General features: G+C 38.4%; 3 protein-coding genes and 2 pseudogenes across 4 annotated transcripts; 1 reads left to right on the top strand and 4 right to left on the bottom strand.

Annotated features, from left to right (window-relative positions):
* Positions 1-3,741, top strand: LOC121810778 (transcription factor GTE12-like). Its single transcript, XM_042211509.1, has 10 exons — positions 1-147; positions 696-1,665; positions 1,766-1,826; positions 1,898-1,959; positions 2,057-2,117; positions 2,204-2,275; positions 2,769-2,881; positions 2,999-3,065; positions 3,274-3,395; positions 3,493-3,741. The coding sequence occupies exons 2-10, from the start codon at positions 751-753 to the stop codon at positions 3,739-3,741; spliced, it is 1,722 nt and encodes a 573-aa protein (XP_042067443.1). The 5' UTR covers positions 1-147; positions 696-750.
* Positions 3,742-3,939: 198 nt separating this feature from the next.
* LOC121741851 (eukaryotic translation initiation factor 4E-1-like) lies at positions 3,940-5,882 on the bottom strand. 2 transcript variants are annotated; one of them, XM_042134779.1, is made up of 5 exons: positions 5,589-5,882; positions 5,108-5,267; positions 4,894-5,019; positions 4,226-4,291; positions 3,940-4,142 (listed from the first exon to the last, which is right to left on the bottom strand). In XM_042134779.1, the coding sequence occupies exons 1-5, from the start codon at positions 5,834-5,836 to the stop codon at positions 4,092-4,094; spliced, it is 651 nt and encodes a 216-aa protein (XP_041990713.1). In that variant the 5' UTR covers positions 5,837-5,882; the 3' UTR covers positions 3,940-4,091. The 2 variants fall into 2 exon arrangements, with proteins under 2 accessions (XP_041990713.1, XP_041990714.1); XM_042134780.1 differs by lacking the exon at positions 3,940-4,142 and having other exon boundaries at positions 4,228-4,298.
* Positions 5,883-6,217: 335 nt separating this feature from the next.
* On the bottom strand, positions 6,218-9,059 carry LOC121741850 (annotated as a pseudogene).
* Positions 9,060-12,188: 3,129 nt separating this feature from the next.
* On the bottom strand, positions 12,189-14,407 carry LOC121810779 (annotated as a pseudogene).
* A 1,125-nt stretch (positions 14,408-15,532) lies between these two features.
* On the bottom strand, positions 15,533-19,119 carry LOC121742509 (SH3 domain-containing protein 3-like). Its single transcript, XM_042135669.1, has 10 exons — positions 18,888-19,119; positions 18,649-18,771; positions 17,980-18,049; positions 17,701-17,846; positions 16,983-17,084; positions 16,695-16,892; positions 16,534-16,596; positions 16,368-16,457; positions 16,042-16,116; positions 15,533-15,939 (listed from the first exon to the last, which is right to left on the bottom strand). The coding sequence occupies exons 1-10, from the start codon at positions 18,945-18,947 to the stop codon at positions 15,820-15,822; spliced, it is 1,047 nt and encodes a 348-aa protein (XP_041991603.1). The 5' UTR covers positions 18,948-19,119; the 3' UTR covers positions 15,533-15,819.
* Between the last annotated feature and the right edge of the window lie 2,370 nt (positions 19,120-21,489).

The following is a 21,489-nucleotide window of genomic DNA, read 5'->3' on the forward strand; positions in this document are numbered from 1 at the left end:
TTTAATTTATTTAACCCTCCAAACCGAACTCCCACACGTTTACTTACAATGTACGCAGCCGCCTCGCCTCAATGCCGCCGCCGCCGCAGTGAATCATCCTTCGACTTCGAAGCCTCTTTCCGGTCTACCAACGAACTTCTTCAGCATGTAAGTCTGAACGAGAAACCTAAACTTTTGTTTATGGCTGTTAAAATCTCCAATTAGGTTTTTTTACCGAGGCTTAATTCTTAAGAGTTTGACTTGCGTGTGCCCTAAATTCAAAATATGTTCGATGAAGAGAAGCTTCAGGCGGACTATAGATTACCATATTGTGCTTGTACGAATAGCGTGGCGTTTAATTAGAATTGAAAATCGATATCACCCAATTTTTCTCCACGCTCCTTGAATTTTTGTATCGTGTGATTGTTGACGGTTCGATTTCTTGCCCGGCCTTATGTTTATTCATGTATATATGTTCTGGATATCTTGAATTTATAATTGCTTTTCTTTTTCGACCGACCCTATGTTTTTTTGGGTTTCTCGAGTTCACAATTTTGCTCTATCGTATTTTCTTTTGCCGACCTTGGATGCTTAAGAATTTATGAATCATGATGATTGTTTATGCATACATTATGAAACCTGAACTTATATTTTCTCTTGTGTGAGACATGATGATAGTGTTTGAATCCTATATTTCTGTTGTTTTCTCGCCCCAGTGTAACTGAAGCATACAATTGTTATGCATACAATTGGTTGAATCAAGCTCAAACAATGTCCTGCTACCCGATGCAATTCCCTCACACGGTTGCTGAGAATAAGACAGGTCTGAGTTCATTGAAGTTCAAAGTAACTACCAAAGGTATATGGAATGTAGTAGAAGATAAGTTACGTGAAGGCACTGATGGGCCTCATATGCGTCCTGCGGAAAATGTTATGGTGAAGCCATCTACGCCAGTGAAGTCGGGCAAGCGGAGGCCAGAAAGGTCTCTTGATGGTCAAAGGTCAAAAAAGCAAAAGATGGACATCCTAAAAGTAAAATGTGAAGGCACTAACAGGCAAAGAACCCGAGTTTCTGTTGGTGTAGGTAAGCCTCCTGAGGCTAATGTTCCATCGAAGCCATCAATGCTAGTAAACTTCGGCAAGCAGAGGCCAGCAATATCTTCTGATGATCAAAGGTGGAAAAAGCAGAAGATGGACAGCAATTTAAAACTTGAGTGCACTAAGATTTTGAAAGCATTGATGAGTCATAGTTTGGCACGGGCATTTAATGAGCCAGTCAATCCAGTGAAGCTGAAGATTCCTGATTACTTCGAGATAATAAAGAACCCAATGGACTTGGGAACAATCAAACGTAAACTGGAGAAAAATATGTACTCTGGTGCCAAGGAATTTGCTGCTGACGTGCTCCTGACTTTTGAAAATGCAATATCATATAATCCTCCTTCACACCAAGTTCATTGCTGGGCAGAGATATTGGATGGTTATTTCAGGATGAGGTGGAAATCAGTAGATGCAAGACTGAAGCATACCAACAAAAGTTATGAAAACACCAGGAAAGTTTTAGAAAACAATCACCAAATTTTGAAGCCAGTTGGTCAGATGAAAGCTCCTGTGCCTGAAAAACTTGGCAACTCAAGGCGGATATCACTAGAGGAAAAACAGAAGTGCAGATCAGGTCTTGTGCAAGTAAGTATGCTTTCCTTTACTGAACACATTTTTATCGCTCCTTTGTGCCTTCCACTTTCATCAATTTGACAGTAACTGAGATCTTTGTTAATTTGAACAGGCCAAGCCTGGAAAAACAGCACTAATTGGATGTTCATCATTGAGCGGAACTGCTGACAAAGGTGCAGCAGAATCATGTTTCTGCTTTATGGTTAACTTTAGCATCTAATTAACCATGTGTATAATTGCACAGTGCATTGTAGTCAACGAGCTTCGGCATCTGCCAACCTTGGCCAATTAATTGACTCCAAGCCTGTATGTCAAGAACCAAATGTTGATGCTCGCTTAAGTTCCTTTGGGAATGATATTGTGTTTAATTAGTGCCTGATTGGGGCTTTTATTTTAATACCAGGATTGTGATGTCAAATGTACTTCAACACCTCTTGCAAACAGCTCTGTTCTAGGCTCAGATGGTGAGCTCATTTATTGCTATTCTTCTTCATGTTCCCCTTCCAAAGCTTTTAATCATTGAGATCTAATGTGCTTCCAATGACTCTAGGTTGTCGGGTTGTTCCCAATGAAGAAAAAAGTCCTTGTTCAACATCTGCCACTACTACTGAATCTGGTGAAGGTAAGCTTTACTGTATGTTCGGCTTTGCAAATTTATTGATATCTCAATTCTGATGAACTAGTGAGGAAAAAGTGAACATAACTGAAAAATATCAGAGAAATATTGGATAATTCTATGTTTGTTACTATGTTCCAGAGCAGTAACATGGATTTTGTATTATGTCTCGAGTATTTGATGAAAAGTCTCTATAATAGTATCGGGGCCCTTCTTCTTTCTTATAAGAATGACACTCTTTAATGAGGCTTTTCTCATTATATACAAGTTTATTACATGTGGACATTTTGTTACATATCATTATCTCATACTCTTTTTTTCCCAATTTCTAACAGATAAGCTCAACCTATTCCTATAGGATGTGATCATTGTCTTGTATAAATAGATGATTCTTAACCATGTGAACTTCGTTTTATTACTTGCATATTTGAACATTATTACGAATAGTTGTGTGCTTCCCATTATTGGTTGGAATATGAAGTATTTTGCTCTTATATAGGCTGGATTGCTGATGTCCAAATGTCGCCAAAGAAGGCTTTGCGGATTGCAATGCTGAAAAGCCGCTTTGCAGATACTATTTTCAAAGCTACACATCCGACACCTGTGGATCATGTACATGATACATTCTGTTCTGTACTCTGTAGTATAGTCTTGTTATTGATTGGTTTGCTAGGAAGTAGTAATTATTTATGATTGGTTATGCTGAATATTGCGTCTTTACTTGTCTAGGATGAGAACTCTGATCTTTCACGAATGCAACAAGAAAAACTGCGCCTGGAGATAGAACAGCTGAAAGGTGATTTCAAGATCCGTATATCCAATTTATGATCTGAATGCACGTCACTGTTATATGCTTTTTTTACTTAAGTAGATTGTGCTTTGATTTGCTATATTAATTGCTATTCACCTACTCCGTCTCATTTTCTCCATTTTTTTTTCTTTTTTTCAGATGTATCTTTGTTACGCTTCACCATTTATCTGACCTAGTTCTATTGGTCACACAGAGAAAACCAGGGTTGAAGCAGAAATCAAAGCTGCTGAAGCTGCCTTTCGAAGGAAGGAGTTAGATGACTTAAGGATGTGTCGTGAGAGAGAAAGAAAAGCTGCAAGGATGGCATTAGAGAAGGTACACAATTCGTTCATTGAATAATAACAATCTGCCAAGCAATTGATCTGTCTTCCTTTTCCATGTTAACTGATGTAGCTGTCAATTGTTATTGCAGATGGAAAAAACTGTTGATATCTATAGCCCTCCAAGTCTGTTGAAAGATATGGATATCCTGTTTGGTCGGAATCCAAATTTAAAGTATTTGCAGCGAATTGGCTTGTACTTGAAGGAGGAGTACGCGGAGGAAGATGATGAAGATGAAGATGTCAATATCCAAAAATTTCAGTCTTTGAAGGGAAGCGGCTTGTACTTGAAGGAGAAGTACTTGGAAAAAGCTGATGCAGAAGAGGGAGAAATTTTGTAGTTGTAGAAATGAAAACAAACCAAGAAATTGTCTAGTGTATATACATTGATGATTTTAATCTATAAAAAAAGTCGTTCAAGCATCGATTCTACGATCGTAAATAATTCCAATTGAATGCTTAATCATTTTTACCTAGTTTTATTAGTAGTAGTTTATAAAGGATGACCTTTTGAATAGGAATTTGTATTAATGTGCAACTATACTGTTAATATTGGATTAAACTAATACTTTATATCTACAACGAAAAATTAAAGACATTGATCATCTCAGGAGAGGAGGTACTGAACATCTAAAGTCTAGACACCAAAAAATGAAAGAAATGCTGATGATCTCTCATTGAACCCGATAGGCTACACAGTATATCGATTCTTGGCTCCCCTGCCAAGCTTCTTTGCATCGTCCTACATCGTCAAGGTAGGGTATTATCAGTCGAGGAAAACTGAGGTACCGTATTAGCATCAACACGACTAAAAGCAAAGCTTACATGGACTATGTAACCAATGGTTTCATTGTAATCCAGATGCTTCTTCCATTCTCTTCCAATACTAAGCTGAACACTTTAAAGGAGAAAGACTGAGAAATCACTCAACACCTAACAAACATGATTTCTTAAGCAAAAAACAAAGGAAGCACAGCAGTGTTGGGCATCTTGATACGAAGTCATGCAGACGTCTTTCGGTGTAGGTGTTCAGTTTCAACCTTTAGTGTATCTATATTGCATCATTTTCTACACACTGTCTAAAAGATAGGCCAAAGGCAGCCAGGACAGGAGACTATGACACCCTTTAAATGATCAAAATATAACAAAAAGCTCTAAATAATCATTAAACACAAGAAAACTATTGAACAACATTTTCATGATAAGAAAAAACTCTTTAAAAATAGTCTATAGCAGTTCCAACTGAGAGAGTTTTAGGTTACCAAGCATATTCCACATGTCAGGATGTTCAGAAACTTGAAATCTCAATAGGGAAATTTCAATTATATCACCAAGAATCATAAAACAAAACAATCACATTCTAAACATTACAGAATGGAGAAATAAACCATGTTATAAACCTGCTATCGTACTTACAAGAGATCACAATCAAAAGAATCTACCAGGTAAAAGCAATTCAACAGGAACCATTGGGGTTACATTCTCAGACAAACCTGAAAATCTTCATTGGCAGCATTCTTTGTCCATAGAGCAATTTTCTCGTGTGTTTCTGTAATATTCACAACTGCCCCACAAATTTCATCTCCATAGTGAAATTGTTCACCGATCATCGCAAGCATCTCCAAAAAAAGAACTAAAGTGTAAATACAATTAAGATGGAAAAGAAATTTATACATATATGTTTAACAGAGATAGATTGAAGCATACCGTGTCAAGCCAAAAATCGTCGCAATTATGTGAGTAAGTGACAGTCCATTTCCCCCCTTTGGCACAAATAGGATGCTCCCACTTTGGTTCAATTCTATGTTTAAAACAGTAAAAGGCTCCAAATCCCAGCTTGCTCGGAAAGTGTTTACCATTGTAAATACTACAAATCAAGAAAAGGAAATCGCAACGTTGGCATGGTTCACAAAAATACGAATAGCAACCAACTGCAACAAATGTTTCTATTTCCACAACTCACATTGGGGGAAAATGAAAAATTAATCGAAAATTCAATCATCCAATCAACCAAGAAAACTAAATTCATTTACTGTATTAGTACTTGATACTACTCTAATTTTCTCTTTCATTTTCATATACAAAAATGAAATTCTCTTTCATTTACGATCCCAATTCACTGAAGAAAAGGATCACTACTACAACTAAATCCCAACCCCTCAAAAAAAAAAATTAACTAACAGTTTACCTCCAGAAATCTTCAACGGTGGAGAAGGTGTTGATCTGGCCTCTCCACGCCTTATCTTTCGAATTTTTTATCGGATGATCCAACCAGAATGTCCAGGAATGTTCCAAGGGATGTCTCAGCGGCAGGGTTGGCATGGCTTCCGCAGCTGCGTTCGAATCGCCGGCGATGATCTCCCCTTCATCAGTGACTGATTCCTCTCCGTCGTGATTCTTGTTCATCTCAGATGACTTCTTTAATTCCTCTTCCATGACTGTTATCTCACTTTCTTCAATTCAACTATCGTTTTTCTTTTTCTTTCCCGCTAATTTCTGCAGATTTTGTATTTGCAGTGAGAGTAAACGATACTCTTATATATAAGCCCATCTATGGCCCATTATGAGGCCCGCCTAAATCAAGATCTGTAGTTTTTGGGCCGAATAGTTGCTGCAACCTCATATTAATGTTTCTAAATTTAGGGAGAAACTAAAATGATTCCAATTGATGTAGCAAATTTTATTATTATTATTATTATTATTATTATTATTATTATTATTATTATTATTATTATTATTATTATTATTATTATTATTATTATTATTATTATTATTATTATTATTATTATTATTATTATCTGAAAAATTACAAATGCATTATAACTTCATGTAATGAAGGAATTTTTTTCCGTTGAGCTTCCTAGAGAAGAAATCTTTGACGTACTGCTCCATTTTCAGGCGCCTGAAAACCGGCTGCTGCTTCATCAACATCGATGGTGCGGGACCCACTTCGGCCTCGTATTTGCAGCTGAAAAACATAGCTATCGCCATTCTCTCACTCTCCGAATTCACGGTTGCCCTGTGCTCGATACTCTTATAAACTCCATTGCTAACTATCTGATATAGTTAATAAATGAGACATTTAATGACGAACAAATAAAGCAGAATTAGCATTAGTCAATATAACAAACCTCAAGGATGTCTCCTATATTGACGACAAAGGCGCCAGGCAAGAATTGGACGGGGATCCAGACTCCGTCTTTCTTGACCTGGAGCCCTTGGACGCTGTTAACTTGGAGGAGGATAATGATCCCGCTGGCGTCCGAGTGCGGCGTCAGCCCCATCACATTTTCCGGCTGGGGACACGGCGGGTAGTACGTCATCCGCAGTGACTGCATCCTTTCGTTGAACATCTCCTCTGCCTCTGTCTCCTCCATCTCCAGAGACTCTGCCATCACTGCGAATATTGCTTTCGACGATTTCTGGAGCTCAGAGATGTACTTTTCTAGGGCTTCTCTGCATAGAGTTGTTCAATGCAGGAGTCAGAGGCAGAACCATGAAATTTTGTCAAATTATGGTTTTGCATGAATAGACAATATCGATTAACTCACCGATGGTGACATAGACTTAATTTCTCAGTTGTCGTATTAGCTACAATTTCACCAAAAATATTCATTGTGGAATAATTGCAAACAAGTCCAAACTTAATTTTTTTTCAGTTGACTTTTAATGTTGCAGGACGTGCTAGAATTCGACTAAAATCAATGATTTTTCAGCAATTTGGTCAAAGACTAATAATAAACGACTATCAAGATGCTACAGTCGTAGGAATCAAATTTGTGTGATTGAAATAGTAAAAAATATAGTTGGTTGTATCCCCAAAACTTTGTCCTTTAATACTATATGTCGTTCTACTTTTTTACAAAAATTTATCGGTGGTCTTGTGGTAAATGGGCATATACACCATTTCAGAGGCTTGTCTTCGATCCCTCTTGAGCACATTTCCTACTTACTTTAACCGTCTTTACTCCAAATTAAGTACGTTTTAACTATATCACCACTAACTCAAAGTAATTTTGTTTTCAATTCAGAATTAAGTTTTATTGATTATTTTGTTTTTAACAAATACTATTTATTAGTTTAACCATTAGCTTGCCCTTTTTTAATTTAATCGTGTAGTCTTTCATATTTATTTTCGTTAATTATTTTTAATAGATACTTATATGACTAGTATACAATAATAGTATATTTTTGCTAGTGTACAAAAAGACTCAACACAAGTTACTAAATTAAAATAAGTAGTATCAAAGTAATATTTATAAAACTAACCTCCTCGTTACATTCATATCTATATAATATATTTCTAAGTAACAAAGGATACTTGAATTTCAAATGTATAACTTAAGTGATACTATATAATAATTTATTTTTATTTAAAATAAATTTTTTTATAAAAAAAGAAAGACAAAGATTTTATTTTATAAAATAGAACAATTGAAAAAATATAACAAAAAAAACATTAAAAATTTGTCAAATTTGGAAAATTTAAGTATGTAATTATTTTTTGCACCCCCATATCAAAAATTCTGGATACGCCACTGTAAGCACCCCCAGATTAAAAATAATATGGTACATGTGTTGACCTAGTGCAGGGTGATTAATGCCCGAGACCTGGACTCAAGTCTACTGTACCACGACTTTTAAATTTCTGTTCATTTATAAATAAAAAAAAGTAATACATGAATGATGAAGGGAGCTCGGGAAAGAGACGAGGTTTGCGGAGATGGAGAGGGTTGGTGATCAATTCATGTAGAATCTATCCGACCAATCTACTTTTTCATCGTCACCAACAATTTTCTTTTGACCGTAGCCTTCAACTTCGCCATCCTTGATCTTGTATTTCAACTTCTCTTCCAATGGAAGATTGTAGAATTCTTTGATTTCATGCTTCATTTTATCCATCAATGAAGTGTCCACTCCATGATTCACTAGCAGCACATATTTATTGAAAAATAATTAAATATAGGAAAATAACAAAATTTTGCATTAAAGTTTGAAAACCTGAAATATGCCCCACTTAGAGCATGCAGAGTGAAGTTTCTGGAGTTGGGAAATATTTGTTTCTTCGTCGAGCAAACTTTTCATGTCAAGAACCGGGATTCCCGCGTCTGAGGAAGAAATTTCCTCAGACGAGTGTGAAACCGCGGCTTCTTGATCAACAATGAACCGTGTTGGGATCTCATGAATTGGCTTTTTAACCATTTCTTGAATGCTCAGTTCCATTTCTAGCTACCTCAAATGAAGATTATATGTATGTATATATGAGGATGAACTACTATCCGCCGTGTCCGCAGCCGGAGCTCGTCGCCGGACTCTGCCCCCATTCCGACGCCGTGGGGCTGACGATTCTGCTGCAGGTTAATGATATGGAAGGGCTTCAGATTAAGAAAGAGGGGGTTTGGATTCCGGTTTCGCCTCTCCCGGATGCATTCGTCGTCAACATCGGCGACATTTTAGAGGTAATTATAACTTTAGAAATACAAGAAATTTCTTAAACGGTATGGGTTTAATGCCGGAGGGGATCTCCTACTTCACTCCATTCCTATTCCAACACTCACAATAAAATAAAATAAAATAATCTTATAAACATGTAAGTGATGGTGGAATTATTTTATTTTGTTGTGAGTGTGGAGTAGGAATGGAGCACCATTGTTGGAGTAGGAGATCCGTTCCGGTTTAGTGCACCATTAGTAAAATAGAAAGATGAAAATAAAAAATAATTGAAGGATTCATTTGATCAGAGATATAAAAGTTTCATAAAATGGAAGGATTCAAATGTTAAGAGGCAACCAAAATTGAAATACTACTAGTTTTTATGAGCTAAAATTGAACTAGTTTCTAATTTTAAAGTAGTGGATAGTACTATTATTGACTTGACTTATATATAAATGATAGATTTGGCTAAATGTATGTATTAAATTATGTGTTTCCAAATTATAAATGCATTAAATGTATTGCCAAATTGATAAATACCTTTGGAATATAGACTTAAGGCTCATTCTGGTCCTTAATTGCGATTTTTTTATTTTGATCCAAAATATTATCTTTTGAATTATTCGGTCCCTCACAAATAAAAACGGGTCACATTTGGTCTATTTTGGACGGTTCCGTCAAATTTGACGGAAATTGCCCCCTCCAGCATCTCCCCCCGCCAAGCTCCGCCATACCATCACCTTCGGTCCTCTTCCTCCCTCTTTCTATCTCTGTCATGTCCTTCTCTCGCTCTTTTCTTCTCAATTAGAAGTTCCAAATTGAAACACAGCCTTCTCGGTGTCATCCCCCTCTGCCTCAGAATCGATTTCGCGGCAACCTCATTTCTCCTCGGACATGCCGGCTTCCGACTCCCGGTGTTCTGCCGTTGCTGCTCACTGTCAAGTCGTCATCTCGCCTCCTCTCCCTCTCCCTCACCCTCGACCCCTCCATCGACCACCTCCCCCTCGCCCTCGCCGTCGTCCAGGCACCCTCCGCTACGGCTGCCTCCCCCCGCCGCAGTTCCACCCCCTCCTCTCAAATCGTGGTTGCGGCAACACCGGAAGTCGTCGTTGTCGCTAATTTTACCGGAGATGAAATTGATGGGATACACCCCCGATTGCAGCACATGCAATTACCTATTTCTAACTCTTTCGAAAATCGGTCAATTTGAGGAAGCGGTGGAGGTGTTGAAAGGGATGGGGAAGGCGGGATGCATCCCCGATTGCAGCACATGCAATTACCTATTTCTAACTCTTTCGAAAATCGGTCAATTTGAGGAAGCGGTGGAGGTGTTGAAAGGGATGGGGAAGGCGGGATGCATCCCCGATTGCGACAACTACGGGGGATTGATTGCTGAGTTGAGCGAGGCGAGGAAGGTGGATGCCGTGGCGGAGGTGGTGAGGGAGATGATGTAAGGAGGGGGTGAGGGTGAGGGTGAGGCTGAGGGATGAGACGGTGATGACGGTGGGTGAGGCTGAGGGATGATGGAAGGTGGACGCCTTAGCAGAGGTAGTGAGGGTGGTTTGGGTTTAGGGTTTCCGTCAAATTTGACGGAACCGTCCAAAATGGACCAAATGTGATCCGTTTTTATTTGTGAGGGACCGAATAATTCAAAAGATAATGTTTTGGACCAAAATTAAAAAATCGCAATATGTTAAGAATCAAAATGGGCCTTTAGCATTGAATATAAGATGTGGATGGAGATATAAACTCAACCTTTTGGTGTCACGTTATATGTGATTTCATTCAAATCAAGATCGTGCGACAATTGTGAATAATAAACTTCACGATTTCTTTTATCAATTTTATAAATTGTGAACAGACTAAAATTTAGCAAAAGTTCATAATTATTCTAATAATTTACCTTTAGTTATATACTCCCATAGTACTGATTCAAAAAGTCAAATTTGCATTTGGTATGTCCTAATTTAGGAGTGTCATTCTGGTTTCGTTCTTATTATTTTTAGGAAATGAATTCTAATAATTCATTGGTCATATTTTATTAAAAAAATACTCCTTATAATAAAGTGGAATTCATATTTATGTAACGTTTTCAACTTACATACTTAGAGCATCTCCAATAACCGGCGTCACCACCGCGACGCCGATTTTTCGCCGACGCCGGTTTGACGCCGAACCATTGGAACCGACGTCGGCGAAATCGGCGTCAAAATCGGCGTCGCCATGCCGATTCCCGCGCTGACGCCGGTTCCGACGCCGATCCTCACGGGCGCTATTGTGCGTCCCGGATCGGCGCCAAACCGGCATCGAATTTAAATTTTTTTTTTTAATTCGAATTTTAAAAATTCGAATTAAATTTTTTTTTAAAAAAAATACTATTTATTTATGAAAATTGTTTTTAATATTTAAAAACAATTTTTACAAATAAATTTATACAAGAAATTCGTAATAGCCCATATATATTTAATGGGCTTGCGAATTATGAAACCATTCTAGGTTGTCTCTCTTTTATAGAGACATCCTTGAATGTTTTATGTTCCACATTCGATGTGGGACAAAAACCACTCTAGGTAGTCTCTCTTTTATAGAGACATCCTTGAATGTTTTATGTTTCACATTCGATGTGGGACAAAAATCATTCTAGGTTGTCTCTCTTTTATAGAGACATCCTTGAATGTTTTATGTTTCACATTCGATGTGGGACAAAAATCATTCTAGGTTGTCTCTCTTTTATAGAGACATCTTTGAATGTTTTATGTTCCACATTCGATGTGAGAAAAAAATCATTCTAGGTTGTCTCTCTTTTATAGAGATATCCTTGAATGTTTTATGTTGCACATTCGACGTGGGATAAAAATCATTCTCGGTTGTCTCTCTTTTATAGAGACATCCTTGAATGTTTTATGTTCCACATTCGATGTGGGACAAAAATCATTCTAGGTTGTCTCTCTTTTATAGAGATATCCTTGAATGTTTTATGTTCCACATTCGATGTGGGACAAAAATCATTCTAGGTTGTATCTCTTTTATACAGACATCCTTGAATGTTTTATGTTTCACATTCGATGTGGGACAAAAATCATTCTAGGTTGTCTCTCTTTTATAGAGACATCCTTGAATGTTTTATGTTTCCATATAGAAATATTGTACTTTTTTAATTGTACTTTTTAATTTTTGTACTTTTTTTTAATTATTGTACTTTTTTTAAAATTAATGTACTTTTTAAATTTTAATATTATTATTCGAATTTTCCATATTTGTCTCGTAAATTAAATTCCGTATGTTGATACGAGTGTAAATTAAATTATATAATTGTTATTAGTGATGTGGATAGGTAGTGTGAAGGCTATGTGAGGGCTATTTGATGTCCAGTTGATGTGGCAAACTGATGTGGCAGGAGAATTGTAGTGCTGATGATGTGGCAGTGTGAATGCTATTTGAGGGCTATTTGACGTCCTAACCTATTGGAGATGCTCTTATCCCGATCATTGCATATTTCTGAAAATACATGCCAAATTAAATTCGATTGTGCGGATTATAACGGATGGTGCTTACCCGAGCATTGAGCATCAAGCGACGGTGAATAGGAACAAGGAGAGGCTTTCGATTGCCACATTCCTCAGCCCCAAACTGGAAGCCCAAATAGGTCCAGAAGCAAGCCTTGTGCAGTAGATTATTTCAAAGGATTGTTTTCACAGGAGCTCAATGGAAAGTCATATCTAGAAACCATGTGGGATACAATAACAGACAGATTTAAGAGGGAAGTGAGAGATATACCTTGCCAGAAGGTATGGATAGGCATAAATCTCTGAAGATTGGAATGTCGGGATACTTGAAACTCACATGTAGAAGATGAATCTCACCACGAACACTAGTCAATGTCATACCTTCCTCTTTGCTTGAATCAATCTTAGGTTCGCTGTCGATCAGCTCAAATATAGAAGCAGCAGAGTCTTTCATTTTGTTGACATCCGGAGCAGTAGCGCTAGCTTGGGAAATTCCAGTCGCAGACATGGTTAAGGCGAAGAAAACCTGATCCAAGTATACCAAACACAAATGAACAACCACAGTTCAAAAGAAAAGATTTAACTAAAGTAGGTGTTTGTGAATTTTATTGTCACCTTGAATACTTCTCCGAATGATGCTCTACCATCTTGAATAAAAAGAGATCCAACGTAGAGCACCAACGAACCAACACCAAAACCTGCACCACTAACAACTCCGAGCCTGACTCCTTGCTTCAGAGGACCCTCACATTTCTTCTTGTACATCTTCATCACCTTGTCCTCAGCGTTGAACGAAGCTACTGTTCTGATACTGCTAACAGCGTCGTTTGCTATTTGACTAGCCTCTTCATACATGACCTGCACAAACATTCCATTAAAGAACTTGGTACTATTTTTTCGCATGTATATTGATTCATGAACCTAGTGAAGAAACCTTTGCATCAGCAGAGAAGCCTTTGTCGAATCTCATCTGCAAGAATCCTTGCATACCAACGAGAGGCAGGACGAGTAGGATTATGATGGCCAGCAACCAGTTAGCAGTGAAGGCAATGACGAGACCGGCTATACAGGTGGATATATTTTGGGCGATTAGTCCCAAAGCATCCCCCACCAGGCTTTTAACAGTGGCGGGATCACCTGATAATCTAGCTCCAATTGCTCCACTGCAGAAACACAAAACCAACCATCACAAACACACACCAAAACAAAAAAGATGTGTAACTTCATTAGAATCCGACAAACCTTGAGTTTGCAGGATCATCAAACCAACTGATCGGTGAACGACCTTCTTGAACGACATAGAACGAATCCTTTGAATCAATTTACCACCTGCAACTCCAAAGAAGTAATTCTGTACAGGAATGGCCAGCAGAGTAGTGAGGCCTAGCACAACCATCATAAGTCCCCAGAATATGGAATCATTCCTGAGCTGATTCGGAGGTTCGAAGAAGATTCTGATAGCTGTTGACAGCAAAAGACGGAACATAAGATTCTGATAGCTGTTGACAGCAAAACATTCTGATAGCTGTTGACAGCAAAAGACCGAATAAAGTTAATAGCATAACTTGTCCGTGCATGCAAATTTCGTCAACAAAAGGAAACCATTAACATAAATTTGAATTTAATCGGTACATTACAAAAATTCCCTAGTCTTGAACATTAGATCAAGATAAGTCGCGTGAATTTGAATGCTTTTAATTCAGATAATGATAGTACTCAATAAGTCGGATGATTTGAAAGGCAAGTAAATAAAAGTTTTTAGTTGAAAATCCGATTTAGTCGGCGGTTAACTGTGAAACCGGAACCGTGACGTTTAAATGGAATTGGAAGCATGACATTTTGAACCGCGAGCCGGTTCAGGTTCAAAAAATCCAAAACGAAATCGCGCCGGAATTGCAAAAACCGTCGAAAACGAACCGGTACCGCGGAAAACCGCTGGTTCGAACCGCCGAAAAACCAGCGGTTCGGAACCGAAACCGAAATAGGCGGTTTTCGAACAGACACCGTAACCGCGAAATAGCTCAAAAGAGGATTGACAAGACACTCGCCGACTATTTACTTTTTTCATCTTTTAATATTTTGTCTATAAAGAATCTTTTATACTCCCTCCGTCCCGGATTACTTGCACTTATTTCCTTTCTGGCGTCCCAAGTTATTTGCACTCTTTCCATTTTTAGTAAAAATTATCACCTACAGCCGCAATTGTTGACTTTGCTATACACTCATTCCTTAATCTCCGTGCCGAAAAGGAAATGTGCGAGTAGTCCGGGACGGAGGGCGTATAATTTTATAAATTCAATATTTAATCTTTCATTTAATTATATAAAACTAAAAAGATCGTCTTTACAACGAAGGAAGGAGGGGGAGGTGCGGTCGGCATCCCCGTCCGTGGTAGGGGGCTGGGCGCCGACGGGTCTGGGCCGGTGTTGGGGCGTCGCGACGGGCGCCTGGAGAGGTGCGGCCGCTCGCTACGCTAGTTGTAGGTGGGGATGCCGCCGGAAGGGTAAGATTTTTGAATTTTTTTAATATGCCATGGAATAGGAAGAGTTGTGGAATTGGTCTAATTAATCATTAATTAAGCATTTCCTTAATTTCAAAAATTGTAAATAATAATTTCTTTATTTAATTCTTTAAGTAATGAAAATAGGTTTCCTTAATTAATTTCATAATTAAAAAATTGGTGGAATTCCTTAATTAATGATTATTTCATGCATAAATATATTCTAAATTTTAATTTTGAAGTATTGATTACATATTTTCAATGAAGTTCTTTCGTTTCATATATTATCCCGTATTTCAATTTTAGAAGTAAAACAATGAATAGTGTAATTTAAAAAGTTATAGCGTAGGGACGACTCGAAACGTCTTGGACTAGAAAGTTATGGAGTTGTGGTCCGAGAGGCCGAGATAGAAAAATATGAGAATGATGGCATGGCAAGAGAGAGGCCTCCGGTTGCAAATGCCCTAATAGAGAAAGAAGAATGCCAAAGCAAGTTTGGTGCCATATTCAGGTGTATTTTTATTTAAATATTTTTAATATTTTAGATAAGGAGTTTAATTTTATGAGAAATTGTAGCCAAAGGAATATCGTGCATTTACAAACTAAAAAAGTCGTGTGCAAAACCAAAACATCAAATATGTACAGGCTAATATTCCAGTAATGATTAATCACACTACAATTAATAGAAAATTATTACTATAAAAAGCACTATTTATTTTACAGAAGCCCATCAAACAAGATTCTACATGATTATAAAATAAAAGAGAGTAAAACAGCTTGGAAAAGATGTCAAGATTGATAACAATCTTTAAGCAAAGATTCGAGTGAAAATTAACTTAAACGTACACCGAAAAACAAATAATAGCATAACACCACGAATAATATTACACAGCAGAACTGTATCTACTCGAGCATCCACATACTGTACGCACACAAATGAAATAAATTTTTTGGCTAGATGTTCAAAAGCTTGTACCCAATTAATAAACTTCAGCTGCTGTATAATTCGTGGGAACTCTTTGGCGCTTCTCCACATACTTCGATGGAAACCATCCTGCTCTGCCTTTGCATTCGCCTTCTGACCACCCAGATGGATTCACCTAAAAGAGACCGCGTATCTATCAAATTATTTGACCACTACGATAGAAATGAGGCACAGCAGGATGCAATGTTAAATGAGAGAGTATAGAACAGAACCAAACCTTCCGAACAACAACAAAATCTCCCACTGCTAGGCTCAGTTCCTTATCTGTTTCAGCATCAAATGCAATAATTGCCTTCAAAATAATAACGAGCGTCAGCCACTGAGGTTGTAGGCAAGGAGCTATAAAATTTCTGTTTAGTAGTAATAACATAAAACAGACTAGTAAATGACATTTTTGTTAACTATCATCTTGAGTCAAACTAGAAACAGAAAAGAAAGAACATAACTGCATTGTCATCAAGTTAAAGCCATTTCTCTTAACTGTCTTCCTTATAGCTGTATTAAAATAATTTGTCTACATTCTGATGTTCAGCCTTCACATACCTCAGCCAGAAAATACTTTGTTTTATCTGAAGCGTGAACAAGAGGAGTCACAGGTGGAGCCGCCTCTTTCCTCTGTTTCTCTGAAACCACCTTCATCAACAAACACTTGCATAAGCACGACTCTAAAAATAAAACTTTAATGGAATCTAAGAGGGAAAATGCAGACCTCAGTTTCAATATTTCCAAGAATTGTAGCAACACGTTCATGATATGTCCTTTCACCTTCGACCTATAAAGAATAACTCACATATAGCATAAGGACCCTTCCTGTTTTAGTCAAGAATATGAGTGTACTTACAGCAGAAAACTATATACTAATAAATATACCATTGCTATAAGTCTCTGAAACGTAAGCCTCTGTTGCTGCGCTTCTACAGCAGATAATGCTGCTGCTGCTTCTTTACCAAGTACTGCCATATTTGCTTTGAGTTCCTGCATTCTAGTTTCTGCAGCATGCAGCTTTGCCACATTTTCAGGAATAGGTGATTCCCTTACACGTGCTTGGCGCCTACAAACTTCAGCTGCCTGTATATATCACTTAAATAAGAACCATTTGCAGTAGAACTGTTGATGTTAAAAGAACTAAGCCAGTATATTTGATGCAAAAATTTGCACCTGTGCCTCAGCTTCTTGTCTCATTTTACTATATCGTTGAGCAAGGTGTCTAGCATCTTCCAGGGGAGTACCGGTAACCATTGCTCTCAAGGGTTCTAACACCTGGAAAGACAAATTACATAATATTTTCATCCAAGACTTGGGTTTAATGGTCAAACGAGCAGATTTCGGAAAAATTAGCATGATTAAAGAAGATACTTCCTTCACCCCAGGATCATAGATGTAAGATATTATTTCATCTCTCGACATTATTTTTGGTGACTTTAAATTGTCAGACAATCCGATTTTCAAGGTAAAAAGATGTTTGCTTTTTATATCCTGCTACATAGCCTAAATCGTGAATTAGTCAGGTAGTTGTCTGATCACAGCTTCCATATTCCAGTTTGCACTTTCAACTGTTAACCTCTTTTCCATGATAGGCCATAAGAAAAACATGCATATAGCTTTCAATTAACCGTAGATATTTTAGTTACTAAAATTAGAAACCATACTATACGAAATTCTGAAATGTGTAAAGCATTCATCAGAAAACCGAACATGAACACAACAAATTTGAGCATATCATTTATACCATTTTGAATGCTCAAGTAATCAGATAATAACCATGAAAACTAGCTGACTTGATTGAAATCAACTTGTCAGTTGGATTTTCCAAACTCAAAGAATAAGAAGAGGTGGTGATCAACTGATAATGTTATAGATGAAATTATCGACCAACCTGTGTAAACAACAATCTGTTGAAATCATCCTGCTCCTTCTCCACATGTTTTCGGGCTTCCCCATATACAGATGCAGCCTTCGCAAGAACCTCATCATACGTATTCTCTGCACCGTATCTGGAACAATCTTCAGACAACTTGGTGCCTGACTAGGATAACACATGCAGGACAAAGTTAAGTATGCAATACTCTGCTTGTACACAGATAGCAGGGAAAAAGTTAAACAGGAAAAGTCTTAAACGGACAGTCCGACATATAGAAGATTCATAAACACTTACCAGCTTCTATATGTTTATAACCCACAGCAGTGAAAGCCTCAGCTGCTTTGACAACTTCTTTCTGAAACTCCTGCAAAAGAAAACCAATGATTATGTCTAGAACCAATAGCCATGACAAGAAAATAAGATAACTCTTCAACTAAGAGGGTCCACATCCAAATTAAACAACAAACTAAATTTCATACATGTCCTCCATTGCATCATGCTTTACTTCAACTGCAGATTAGCATCACGAAACATACTGAGAAAAACTTGATGAAACTAAATTAAAGTCCTAAACCAAATGGCATTTGACTCAAGAAAGAACAATGATAAAACACACATGGGAAAGGGAACACAAATCATACTTACACCCAGATAAGGAAAGGTAAAAGCTAGAATTTAGCTTGGAAAGTCCTTACTGACCCCCCATTTGTATTTAAATTCCAGAATTTTACATCACACTCACCTCTTATTTCGTGTCAGTCTAGATCCAAATTTGGTAATAACAAAACACGACATCAAGTTACGATTGATGCACAAAACATTTACTTCAATAATCAAGAGTATATTTTTTTATATATATGATACTATACAAAGCACAATTCCTAAATTGTTCACGAAATTCTCACTAGTAAGGAAAAAACTTATAAGTACAAGTACATAGTTCAGCATTAAAGAAATAATTACCCTTCCGGATCGAGTGGATCTGTACAATTTCTCCAATTGGTGATGCATCTGCAACTCAACCTCATCAATAACCATAACCCCCGAACTTTCATAGCCGCTTCCACCGAACTGCTTTATCACAGCCTACAATTTCATGGAGAAAGCTAACAATTAAGCTAATTAATTCCTCGACGGCTGTCTATGGTCATTTTTGAATTGAAATCCGAAAAGAAAACGCGAAATATCAATGGGCCGAAAACCTGCTGCTGCTTGGCGACTTGCTCTCTGAGTTTACTGGCTTGTTTCCTGAAAGCATCCATTGCCACCGCTTCGAACTCACCTAGTCCGTATTCAGATCTTCTCTTAGTTGCAGAGACACTAGATTTCAATGTGAACTCGTAGCCTTGACAAAATCAAAATCGCGTAGAAGAATGGTTCGTGCGAGATCAGAACGAATTGCAAGGAACTGTAAAATACTCCGGAGGTAGAGTATTCACGTTGGTGCTGCGCTTGCAATTTCTCTTGTTTTACAATTTATAGGATTTTAGAGCACCCGCGGCCAATCTCGCGGGTGTCTCTTATCTCGTCCCTCCGAGACGAGACGGACATGGGACGCGTTGCAGCGTCTCGTCTCGTCACCATCCCACCGAGACGGATGGCGAGCCGTCTCGCCACGCGCTGGCGCCACGCGTGACACCCACTCGCCGGCCAGCGATGGGCTTCTTCACGCTGACGCAATAAATCATTTTTTTTAAAAAAAAATCAAATTTAATAAAAATAAATAAATAAATAATCAAACGGTAATATTACCGTTTTCGACCGTTTTTTCTTTTTTTTTAACTCTATAAATACTCCTATTTCATCCTCATTACACACACAAACACACAACTATTCTTCTCAAATCATCTCCATTTCCTCTTCAATTTTCATCTAACCTCTCCACTTTTCATCACAAAATGTCCGGCGACGGAAACTCTGGTCGTGGCGGCTCCGGCGGGTTTGACATCAACGCGTTTGGCGACTGGGGGCATGTACAATGTATTGGGTGGTTCGGGTTTCGGTTCGTCGACGCCGGGCACCCAAGGCTCGTCGACGCCGGCGGGGTACCAACCACCCCATTTTGATGTGGATACATATGCTCGTCCCTCCGCCCAGAGGTATTCGCAGGGATTATCCCAAATTAGGGAGGATTAACCGGATGAACCCACTCCGGAAGGAGGACGAGGAGGTGGAAGCTCCAGGGCATTCAACGCTGTGGAGGAAGAGGCGGAGGCGGCCGAGGAGGATGTAGGCCGGCATCCGTACAGCCGCAAGGACACGATGACTGTGTACAACGCCTAGATTAGCGTCTCATACGATCCCATCGTCGGGATTCAACAAACCCAGAAGTGCTTCTGGGAAAAGGTCACCGAAGCCTACATGCTACAACGAGATTAAGCCGAAGGGGTCCCGCCGCCTCACATTGAAGATGCTCCGCGCTCACTTTGACTGAGTCGACAGAGAGGTCAAAAAATTCTGCGGCATCTACAAGACTGAAGCGGCTCATTACCAAAGCGGAGCCACGGGAGTCGACATTCTGAGATCGGCTTTGCGAGTCTATTTCGACGACACCGGCAAAGAATTCAAACATGTCGATGTTTGGGAGGTCGTCAAAGACGAGGCAAGGTGGGCCGGTGGTGTCCAGTCCAGCACGGGCTCGACCTCGTAGAGCACGAAACACACGGCGGGTGGCCAATACTCGTCTAGTGGGGGCGGTTCAGGCAGCGCCGCACAAGAGGTTGCCTCGCAGGAGGTTGAGGGCACGGCAGACGATGCAGAGGGGGTCCTCCGCCGTCGGCCGCAAGGGACCAAAGCGGCGAAGGCGGCTAGAGGGAGGAGGGGCCGAGGCGAATCAAGCCAGGCGGGCTCCCAAGGGTCGCCATCCTCCTTAATGTCCATGTACTTCACCGCCACGATGTCGGACACTTCCCGCATGATGTCTGGCCAATTTCAGGCCCATCATGCCGACATTGTGTATCTGGAGGGGACAACTTGGTCTTCCGCCTCCACCGCCTTCGGGGGATGATTCGCCGGCGGAGTATTTTTTATAATTTCTATAAAATTGTATTTTATATTATGTCTTTTTTTATTTATTTTGCCACGAATTTAATTATGCATTTTTTTAGGATTTTAAGTTGTAATTTTTATTTTATTTAATGAAGTTTGTTTTTATTAATTGAATTTGTTGGAAATAAAAATAAAAAATGAAATTGAATGAATAGTTAAGGGATGAGATCGTTAAGAGACGGATAAGAGATGGAGGGTTGCAGGTTCTGTCTCTTAGTTAAGAGATGGAGAGAAAAGTATATTGAGCCCATGAATAGTTAAGAGATGAGACGGTTAAGAGACGGATAAAAGACAGCGTTGCGGATGACCTAATCATTAAATTCTCCAAACAACATTAAAACAGTTACTATATCATCTCTATTAATACTAACAAATTTATATTAGTTTAATATATCTATCACCATAATCTAGGGTGAACGCAGAAATTTGGTAAAATATGATTATGGTATTCATTTTCAGTTCAAAATTTAATTTTCACAATAATTCACAAAAAAATATCAAAAATAAATTCAAAAATAAGAGGAAAAAAGCTCCCTTCTTATATGTGTGCTCTGATTAGCTGACAACTCTCAATGAATGGTTGGATTTGTGAAAAAAAATATCGATATTTTTACTATAACTATTAGTACTTTTGTAAAATTAGGAGTACTACATTCATCGGCTTTACGTTTACAAGAAGACTTATGTTTAAAATTTTTAATTAAATTCATCAAATTAACTGGATTAGGTCGTATTGTCTGAATTAGAAAGTCCAGC

Source organism: Salvia splendens, chromosome 7 (genome assembly GCF_004379255.2).
Source record: "Salvia splendens isolate huo1 chromosome 7, SspV2, whole genome shotgun sequence".
Classification (NCBI taxonomy): Eukaryota; Viridiplantae; Streptophyta; class Magnoliopsida; order Lamiales; family Lamiaceae; genus Salvia; species Salvia splendens.